Raw genomic sequence first — 10,196 nt, forward strand, 5'->3', positions numbered from 1 at the left:
ATTTGGTAGAAACAGAACCTGAGAGACGTCAATAACATCAGAACCAACAAAAAACCTTTGTCAGAGTCTTCCTGAGCTGACAGCAGCTGATCTGAGACCAGTTAACGACCTGCAGTCCAGGTACCTGCAGACCAGGTACCTGCAGACCAGAAACCTCCAGACCAGGCACCTCCAGACCAGAAACCTCCAGACCAGGTACCTGCAGACCAGGTGCCTGCAGACCAGGTATCTCATCGACTTGGACAGGTACCTTATTTTCCTCCGAGAACAGGTTGTTTAATCACTGATGGACACGGTTTGTTTAATTACCTCATTAATGTTGTAAATATTAAAATTCTCAGTTTAGATTCTTCTATAACTCTACTTCTATAAAACTACGTAGCGCTCCTTTAATGTTAAAAACGTTCAATAAAAAACTTCAAGTAGAAAACCTTTATTTAAATTTGGTAGAAACAGAACCTGAGAGACGTCAATAACATCAGAACCAACAAAAAACCTTTGTCAGAGTCTTCCTGAGCTGACAGCAGCTGATCTGAGACCAGTTAACGAGCTGCAGTCTGATGAACTTCAGTGTGTTTGGACTGACGAAGAAACAAGCAACCAAACACCTGAAACACCTGCAGAGTGAAAGTTTGAATCTTTGTAAAAGTTTAAAATTACTTCATAACTTCAGTCTCAAACAAAGTTTTCTGAAAAGTTTGGACTTTTCTCTCAGTTTGTGCCCTAAGAGTCTCAGAGGTCCCTTCAGAGTCTCAGAGGTCCCCGGAGTCTCAGATGTCCCCGGAGTTTAGAGGTCCTCGGAGTCTCAGAGGTCCCCGAAGTCTCAGAGGTCCTCGGAGTCTCAGAGGTCCTCGGAGTCTCAGATGTCCCCGGAGTTTAGAGGTCCTCGGAGTCTCAGAGGTCCCCGAAGTCTCAGAGGTCCTCGGAGTCTCAGATGTCCCCGGAGTCTCAGAGGTCCTCGGAGTCTCAGAGGTCCTCGAAGTCTCAGAGGTCCCCGAAGTCTCAGAGGTCCTCGGAGTCTCAGAGGTCCACAGAGTCTCAGAGGTCCCCGAAGTCTCAGAGGTCCTCGGAGTCTCAGAGGTCCTCGGAGTCTCAGAGGTCCCTTCAGAGTCTCAGAGGTCCTCGGAGTCTCAGAGGTCCCCGAAGTCTCAGAGGTCCTCGGAGTCTCAGAGGTCCACAGAGTCTCAGAGGTCCCCGAAGTCTCAGAGGTCCTCGGAGTCTCAGAGGTCCTCGGAGTCTCAGAGGTCCCTTCAGAGTCTCAGAGGTCCACAGAGTCTCAGAGGTCCCCGAAGTCTCAGAGGTCCTCGGAGTCTCAGAGGTCCTCGGAGTCTCAGAGGTCCACAGAGTCTCAGAGGTCCCCGAAGTCTCAGAGGTCCTCGGAGTCTCAGAGGTCCTCGGAGTCTCAGAGGTCCCTTCAGAGTCTCAGAGGTCCTCGGAGTCTCAGAGGTCCCCGGAGTCTCAGTCCTACAATTTTGCTCTCAGCTCAGAAACAGTTTCAGTTTGTCTGGACAGACTGAAAACAGGTCTGATCTTGATCGGTGCGTTAAGTCTTTTTTCCCTCAGGACCGTCCCCCTTCTTCCGCCAGGTGACACACCTGTGCTTCTTCTTCTTCCACACCTGGAGGAAGCTCCTCCCACAGTTGTCACAGGTGTGCTTTCTCTGCCTTGTCTGGGCGTTTGTGTTTGGTTCTGAGAGACACCGTGTCTCTCGGCCCTGAGTCCTGGGCTGGTTTTGCTGAGCGGTCTGGTGGGTCTGGATGTGGATCTTCAGACTCTCTGAGGCTTCAAATCGTTCCCCACACGCGCCACAGACCAGCTCCTCCTCCTGCAGGTGAGCCTTGATGTGTCTCAGTAAGAACTGCCGGGACTTAAAGGCCTGGCTGCAGACCCGGCACCTCAGACCACTTCCTGGCCTGCGGCCCCGCTTTGGTTTGGACTGCGCTGGAGCAGATCTGGGCTCAGCTGGGTCTTTGCTGTAGTCATCGCTGTCCTCAGTCTCAGACGACACCAGTTGGACCTCCTGATCCAGGTCTGCTGATCCTGGTTCTGTCCGAGTGGAACATGGTCTATTGTAGGTGAACTGGATGATGTCGGCTTCATCCAGGTCCTGAAGCTCTACTCTATCCTGTGGGGGATCCGGGGCCCCCTGGTCCTGGTCCTGAGGGGGAACCACTTTGTGACTGACCATCAGCTGCTGAGTGAAGGCGTCTGCAGGGACACAAACCAACACTGTTTAGAACTGTTCTGTCCCAGCATCCCTGAACACAGCATCAGGGGAACAGTTAGAGGGACGGACCGCTGCCGGGGAACAGTTGGAGGGACGGACCGCCGCCGGGGAACAGTTAGAGGGACGGACCGCCTCAGGGGAACAGTTAGAGGGACGGACCGCCTCAGGGGAACAGTTAGAGGGACGGACCGCCGCCGGGGAACAGTTAGAGGGACGGACCGCCTCAGGGGAACAGTTGGAGGGACGGATCATAGACATAAAGATATTTATATGTCTATGGGACGGATCGCCGCCGGGGAACAGTTAGAGGGACGGACCGCCTCAGGGGAACAGTTGGAGGGACGGATCATAGACATAAAGATATTTATATGTCTATGGGACGGATCGCCGCCGGGGAACAGTTAGAGGGACGGACCGCCTCAGGGGAACAGTTAGAGGGACGGATCATAGACATAAAGATATTTATATGTCTATGGGACGGATCGCCGCCAGGGAACAGTTAGAGGGACGGACCGCCGCCGGGGAACAGTTAGTGGGACGGACCGCCGCCGGGGAACAGTTAGAGGGACGGACCGCAGCTCTGCTTCATTAACAGACTCATGAATGAACTGATCGGTTATTAAATGCAGATTAAATGTTCGGATCATTCTGTTGAGCTCACTGACTGATAATCATCAAATGTTTTCCTGTCCGTTGATCGCTTCCTGCAGGACCGATCTCACCTGAACACCTGTCCAGTCTGCACTTCCACGGTCTGAGCTCAGTTCCCAGAGGCAACTGGACCGGAACCAGCTCTCAGAACCGTCCCCAGTGACCCGTTACATGTAACAAACACGTGAGAGACTCACCTGCGGACGGAAGCTCCATGAGAGGCTTGTGCAGCGCGCAGAGCAGCGCGTGCTGGCGGGAGATCACCTGCTGATTCAGAGCCGCTTCCTGTTCGTACCTCACGAGCGTTTTCTCAAAAACTCCCAGAATCTCCTCGAGCGCCGCGTCGAGCCGCTGACCGACGAACACGCGGAGATCCTGCAGCCGAGACATGTCCGCACACTGCTGCTGCTACCTGCTGCTACTAACTGCTGTAACCTGCTGCTACTAACTGCTGCTAACTGTTCACTGGGCTAACGGCTGAAGAAGCGGTTGTTCCTGCAGGACCGCTTCCGGAGTCCTTCGCAATAAAAGCATGATGTGACTGACTCAGTTATGTCTGTCAATTAAAACTACTTTGAGATGACAGAGAACAAAAAGTAAAGCACGATGAAAACAGTTGTGTCACTGACGGATGGATATTTATTGCATTTTTATTATACTACAGTGTAATAATGATAAGTCTTTTGTCAAACTTGAGATATGATGAATATTATTTATTAATGAGACCTGTAATTTAAAATAAACTTCGGAACACTGTCAGTTTGATCTTCAACATGTAGCTTCATTAAATCAGAGTCAGGAGATCATTAATCATGTGAGCACCTGTGAGACGTTCATGTTCCCTTCAGGATGAACCGATCCTCTGACGTCTCATCATCATCAGGTCAACATGTTCAGGTGTCCAACACCTAATGACGTCAACTTTCTCTTAACTTCTTTAATATTTAAATAAAGTTTCAGTTTCTGTTTCTGTTATTAAAACTGTCCAACAATAAAGAACAAATATGTAGATTTAATTCACTGTGATGGTTCAGTTCCTGACGCATCTTCATCTTTCACTTCTTTCTCCTCACAGACGTCTTTCTCCTGACGAAAGAAAACATTTTGACATTCAGTTAAAACTCAGAAACTAAAGCAGAACAAAGTCAAACTGTCCAGCTGGTTTGATCTTCTCTGATCTTCTGAGAGACTTCAGTTCATCCCTTATTGCTAAGCTAAGCTAGCTGTTCCTCCTGTTTCCAGTGTTAGTGCTAAGCTAAGCCAGCTTTTCCTCCTGTTTTCATTGTTAGTGCTAAGCTAAGCTAGCTGTTTCTCCAGTTTCCAAGCTTAATGCTAAGATAAGCTAACTGCTCCTCATGTTTCCAGTCTTAATGCTAAAATAAGCTAGCTTTTCCCTTCGTTTCCAGTCTCAGTGTTTAGCTAAGATAACTATTTCCCATATTTCCAGTCTTAATGCTAAGCTAAGCTAGCTGTTTCTCCAGTTTCCAAGCTTAATGCTAAGATAAGCTAACTGCTCCTCATGTTTCCAGTCCTAATGCTAAAATAAGCTAGCTTTTCCCTTGGTTTCCAGTCTCAGTGTTTAGCTAAGATAACTATTTCCCATATTTCCAGTCTTAATGCTAAGCTAAGCTAGCTGTTCCTCCTGTTTCCAGTCTTAATGCTAAGCTAAGCTAGCTGTTCCTCCTGTTTCCAGTCTTTATGCTAAGCTAAGCTAGCTGTTCCCCATTATTTTGTCATCTGTTGTCTTTTTTTCATTTTCATTCTTGGTGATTACAGAAGGATAGAAGTAAAGAAGGATGGAAAGTAAAGGAGAACAGGAGGACAGGTGGACAGCAGCAGTAACAGCAGGAGGTGCAGTCAGACTCTGACCCGGTTGCTCTGCTCCTCCCTGTCCCTCCTCCTCCTCGTCTCCGTCTCCACCACGCTGTAGAAGTCTGTCTCCGCTCTGCTGATCAGCTGATCAGGAGGGTCGTCTCCGTCGTCTCGTCCTGTGTCCTCCTCTCTGCTCTGCTCAGAGCGACTCCTCTCCTTCAGACGGAGTTCCCTCTGTCGGGCCTCCAGGATCTTCTCTCGCTTCGTCTCTCGTTCAAACATCTGCAGACGGATCGACTGATCATCAACGAGAACAAACTGAAGCTTCACAGGTTCATTCTGATTTTTATCATTACTTACTTAGCATTACTCTGCTTCTTTATCAATAAAGTTTTACTTACAAACTCTCTGTACAGAGCCTGAGGACCACGCCATGTTCTGTATCAATGTGTTTGTAATGTTTAGATCTTTTCTGGCCTCATATCGGCTTTATTTTTCTTTAAATGGTCTGATTCTGATTCTGATTCTGTTCACGTCACTTTAATCTGCACGACGAGCGAACAGGAGCTCTTGAAGGCCTGCTGGTCTCTGGTCTGACTGAGGACTCCGGTCCTGTCCATCTTTGGTTTCCTGTCATCTCCAAAATAAAGACTTTTCTGTTTCACTAATGTGTGAGACTTCCTGTGTGTCTTGACCCTGAATCAGATCTGAGACCAGCAGGTGTCTGGGTGTCTCTTACAGCAGCGAGTAGACTCTTCTCATTCTTCTGGAGCGTCGACAGTCCGGAGCAGATCTCCAGCAGCGTGGCTCCGCCCTGCTGAGAGCCGCAAGCCACCAGACGGCCGTTATCTTGAAGCCGCAGACTGTACAGGGCCTCGTCACACACCTGAGCACCAACACACAAAAACAAAAACCTGCAAGTGAGTCAGATCAAAACGGATTGAAAGACGAGTCTCAGTTCACAGGTGAGACGGACGCACCTTGAGACTCAGCGTGGGGTCGTTCTGTTTGAACAAGATGTCCCAGATATCAAGCACGCCGTCCATCTTCACAGTGAAGAAGACGGCAGGTCTGACTGGACTCCAGCAGGCGTCCGTCAGGTAGGACATCTGATACCTGACACACAGAGGACATAGACAGCCAGAGCTTAAGTCTGTTTGGGCAAGATGAAGGTGTGGACAGGTCGGAACAAACAGAACGAGACGACTCAAGACAAAGAGAGACACTGTCAGATGAAACAGACTGACAGGACATGAGACAGGATGGGGAGAGACCAGATAACATTACGTAGAGATAAATTTAGACAAAAGAAGACGGGCTGGATAGTCCAGGACGACTGGACACATGACAGAAAGAGGAAAAGTTGAGATGGAACGGAACAAGATTAACCTGGAGGCAAAAGACCAGGAGGACATGAGACTGAACAGACGGAATGGGACAGGACAGGTTGAGAGGAGACAGATGAGTCAGGAAGACAGCAGTGAAAGAAGACTTTAAAGAAATCATCTCTACAGATCTTTCTGATTGGTTGAACACTGAGCAGAGGTGATGATATAACTTCCTGTTGGTGTGTCTGAGTCCTACCTGGTCCACATGATGGACGACTCCTTGATGTCCTCAGACCAAATGCGAGCAGTCCAGTCCCCCACGGTGAGGAAGTTCTTGGGGAAAAAGGGGTTCCTCTGCAGGGCGTAGACGGGTCCGTGGTGACCGTCGTACGTACACACGATCTTCTCCGCCGGCGTCTTCGCCTTCCTGTTACAGGACATCACCACGCCCTGCTCCGTCCCCACCATGAACTTAGTGGGCTGGAAAGACAATGAGGACAGGGACACACTGAGACGGAGATAGAACTACAAACAGCTGTCCTCCCCTGAAGACGAGTGTATACCTTCTCTAATGTGTTTCAAACAAGTGACCCTCACCATGGTGGACTCAAACTCCAGAGACACACCCCCTAAAGCTCGGTCCAGGTGTCCCTCTCTGCTTGGGTCCAGAACCAGACACTCTGTTGGCTCACTCAGCCTGCGGACGTCCCACCAAAGGACCTGACAGGAACAGAGACAGTTTTAAACACCTGTCTGGCACCTGCATACCAGTCCTTCACCTGCCTACCTGTCCTTCACATGTCTATCTGTCCAACATCCATCTACCTGTCCGTCAGTGGAGGCAGAAAAGGCGTCTGTCCCGGTCTTGGACTGCAGCCAGATGATCTTGTAGACGGGGTCTCTGTGGCTGTGTTCCACAGAGGACACCTCCACCGGCTGACTGCCTCTCCGGGTGTCCCAGTACGCTGAAACAAGCACGCCCACAGATGAGTAAACCTAATCAGCTGGAGATTCACCTGTCCATCAGCCTGGACCTGAACCCACCAATCTGTCCATTGTAGCAGCCTCCCACCAGAGTGTGGGAGTCTTTGGGGTTGTAGTCGAGACAGACGAGAGGAGACGCCGGCTTCAGGGTCATCTCAGGTCTGTTCGGGTTCTCTGCAACACAAACAAATCCAGGTGTGATTGGGCAGACTCTAAGAACCCTGCGAACTCTGAGGACTTTGAAGAACCTGAGGACTCTGAGACCTCTGTAGACTCTGAGAACTCTGAGAACTCTGAGACCTCTGAGACCTCTGAAGACTCCGAGAACTCTGAGAACTCTGAGAACTCTGAGACCTCTGAGACCTCTGAAGACTCTGAGAACTCTGAGAACTCTGAGACCTCTGAGACCTCTGAAGACTCCGAGAACTCTGAGAACTCTGAGACCTCTGAGACCTCTGAGACCTCTGTAGACTCTGAGAACTCTGAGACCTCTGAAGACTCCGAGAACTCTGAGAACTCTGAGAACTCTGAGAACTCTGAGACCTCTGAGACCTCTGAAGACTCTGAGAACTCTGAGGACTCTGAGGACTCTGAGAACCCTGAGGACTCTGAGGACTCTGAGAACCCTGAGGACTCTGAGAACTCTGAGGACTCTGAGAACCCTGAGGACTCTGAGAACCCTGAGGACTCTGAGAACTCTGAGGACTCTGAGACCTCTGAAGACTCCGAGAACTCTGAGGACTCTGAGAACCCTGAGGACTCTGAGAACCCTGAGGACTCTGAGAACTCTGAGGACTCTGAGAACCCTGAGGACTCTGAGAACTCTGAGGACTCTGAGACCTCTGAAGACTCTGAGAACTCTGAGGACTCCGAGACCTCTGAAGACTCTGAGAACCCTGAGGACTCTGAGAACCCTGATGACTCTGAGACCTCTGAAGACTCTGAGAACTCTGCGGACTCTGAGAACTCTGAGGACTCTGAGACCTCTGAAGACTCTGAGAACCCTAAGGACTCTGAGAACTCTGAGACCTCTGAAGACTCTGAGAACCCTGAGGACTCTGAGACCTCTGAAGACTCTGAGAACCCTGAGGACTCTGAGAAACCTGAGGACTCTGAGGCCTCTGAAGACTCTGAGAACCCTGAGGACTCTGAGAACTCTGAAGACTCCGAGAACTCTGAGGACTCTGAGAACTCTGAGAACTCTGAGACCTCTGAGACCTCTGAAGACTTCGAGAACTCTGAGGACTCTGAGGAGGTCTAATCCAGCTGCTGCCTGTCTCACCGACGTCCCAGATGTACGAGTCCAGGCTCGTCTCTCTTGAGGTCTTCTGGAACTCCAGGCAGGAGTAGGCCGCCGCCAACTTCCTGCCGCCGTCAGGATGCCACGACAGACCGGTGACGGTCCGCTTCAGCTCGTTCGGATCTCTGCAGACACACAGGTGAGAAGAAATGTGATGTCAGCTGTTACCTGTCTGACACTCTGTGATGTCAGCTGTTACCTGTCTGACACTCTGTGATGTCAGCTGTTACCTGTCTGACACTCTGTGATGTCTGACACTCTGTGATGTCAGCTGTTACCTGTCTGACACTCTGTGATGTCAGCTGTTACCTGTCTGACACTCTGTGATGTCAGCTGATACCTGTCTGACACTCTGTGATGTCAGCTGATACCTGTCTAACACTCTGTGATGTCAGCTGTTACCTGTCTGACACTCTGTGATGTCAGCTGTTACCTGTCTAACACTCTGTGATGTCAGCTGTTACCTGTCTGACACTCTGTGATGTCTGATACTCTGTGATGTCAGCTGTTACCTGTCTGACACTCTGTGATGTCAGCTGATACCTGTCTGACACTCTGTGATGTCAGCTGTTACCTGTCTGACACTCTGTGATGTCAGCTGTTACCTGTCTGACACTCTGTGATGTCAGCTGTTACCTGTCTGACACTCTGTGATGTCAGCTGATACCTGTCTGACACTCTGTGATGTCAGCTGTTACCTGTCTGACACTCTGTGATGTCAGGTGTTACCTGAAGACGTTGATGGTCTTGGCGGACGGCGGCTCCTGACTCTCCTCCACTTCCTCCTCGTCCTCGAAGTACTCCTGGTAGATGTCCACAGCATTGTTCTGTCGGATGCAGTGTTCCATCGCCTGGGTGACAAACACATGCTGACATCACACAACGCGGAGTGACATCACAACTACTGGCAAGGTTGTTATTGTGGACACGCCCCTCTGATCATATCAGCAACACGGCTCATTTCAGTCACCAAATACAGTCAGTGAGATTGATGCGGTCTGAAGTGGATCTATGTGGTCTGAGGTGGTCTGAAGTGGATCTATGTGGTCTGAAGTTGATCTATGTGGTCTGAAGTGGATCTGTGTGGTCTGAGGTGGTCTGAAGTGGATCGATGTGGTCTGAAGTTGATCTATGTGGTCTGAAGTGGATCTGTGTGGTCTGAGGTGGTCTGAAGTGGATCGATGTGGTCTAAGGTGGATCTATTTGGTCTGAGGTGGTCTTAAGTGGATCAACGTGGTTTGAAGTGGATCGATTTGGATCTATGTGGTCTGAAGTGGATCTATTTGGTCTGAGGTGGATCTATGTGGTCTGAGGTGGATTGATTTGGTCTTAGGTGGATCAATGTGGTCTGAAGTGGATCAATGTGGTCTGAAGTGGATCAATGTGGTCTGAAGTGGATCGATGTGGTCTGAGGTGGATCGATGTGGTCTGACATGGTCTGAAGTGGATCTATGTGGTCTGAGGTGGTCTGAAGTGGATCTATGTGGTCTGAGGTGGATCTATGCGGTCTGAGGTGGTCTGAAGTGGATCTATGTGGTCTGAGGTGGATCTATGTGGTCTGAGGTGGTCTGAAGTGGATCTATGTGGTCTGAGGTGGTCTGAGGTGGATCTATGCGGTCTGAGGTAGATTGATGTGGTCTGAGGTGGTCTTAAGTGGATCAATGTGGTCTGAAGTGGATCTATGTGGTCTGAAGTGGATCTATGTGGTCTGAGGTGGATTGATGTGGTCTGAGGTGGTCTTAGGTGGATCAATGTGGTCTGAAGTGGATCTATGTGGTCTTAAGTGGATCTATGTGGTCTGAGGTGGATCGATTTGGTCTGAAGTGGATGTATGTGGTCTGAAGTGCTCTGATTTGGATTGTGGATCTTACGCTTCCCAGCTGCAGGATGCTGT

At 49.9% G+C, this 10,196-nt stretch overlaps 2 protein-coding genes across 2 annotated transcripts in view; both read right to left on the reverse strand.

The window, feature by feature from the left end:
* Positions 1 to 417: 417 nt before the first annotated feature.
* On the reverse strand, positions 418 to 3,388 carry LOC115577961 (zinc finger and BTB domain-containing protein 24-like). The gene is made up of 2 exons (XM_030410827.1): positions 3,076 to 3,388; positions 418 to 2,208 (listed from the first exon to the last, which is right to left on the reverse strand). Exons 1-2 carry the CDS (start codon positions 3,266 to 3,268, stop codon positions 1,544 to 1,546), a joined length of 858 nt encoding a protein of 285 aa, XP_030266687.1. The 5' UTR covers positions 3,269 to 3,388; the 3' UTR covers positions 418 to 1,543.
* A 182-nt stretch (positions 3,389 to 3,570) lies between these two features.
* The window catches only part of dnai2b (dynein, axonemal, intermediate chain 2b), an 8,011-nt gene continuing 1,385 nt past the window's right edge, over positions 3,571 to 10,196 (reverse strand). Inside the window, exons 2-12 of the mRNA XM_030410826.1 lie at positions 10,174 to 10,196; positions 9,032 to 9,153; positions 8,285 to 8,427; positions 7,063 to 7,176; positions 6,844 to 6,983; positions 6,616 to 6,738; positions 6,275 to 6,498; positions 5,671 to 5,806; positions 5,430 to 5,576; positions 4,748 to 4,972; positions 3,571 to 3,964 (exon numbers count right to left, since the gene is read on the reverse strand). The exon at positions 10,174 to 10,196 is cut by the window's right edge and continues 139 nt beyond it. Coding sequence (XP_030266686.1) covers positions 3,896 to 3,964; positions 4,748 to 4,972; positions 5,430 to 5,576; positions 5,671 to 5,806; positions 6,275 to 6,498; positions 6,616 to 6,738; positions 6,844 to 6,983; positions 7,063 to 7,176; positions 8,285 to 8,427; positions 9,032 to 9,153; positions 10,174 to 10,196 — 1,466 coding nt within the window. The 3' untranslated portion in view covers positions 3,571 to 3,895. The remainder of the gene's footprint in view (positions 3,965 to 4,747; positions 4,973 to 5,429; positions 5,577 to 5,670; positions 5,807 to 6,274; positions 6,499 to 6,615; positions 6,739 to 6,843; positions 6,984 to 7,062; positions 7,177 to 8,284; positions 8,428 to 9,031; positions 9,154 to 10,173) is intronic.

This window comes from Sparus aurata, unplaced genomic scaffold (genome assembly GCF_900880675.1).
Source record: "Sparus aurata unplaced genomic scaffold, fSpaAur1.1, whole genome shotgun sequence".
Lineage (NCBI taxonomy): Eukaryota > Metazoa > Chordata > Actinopteri > Spariformes > Sparidae > Sparus > Sparus aurata.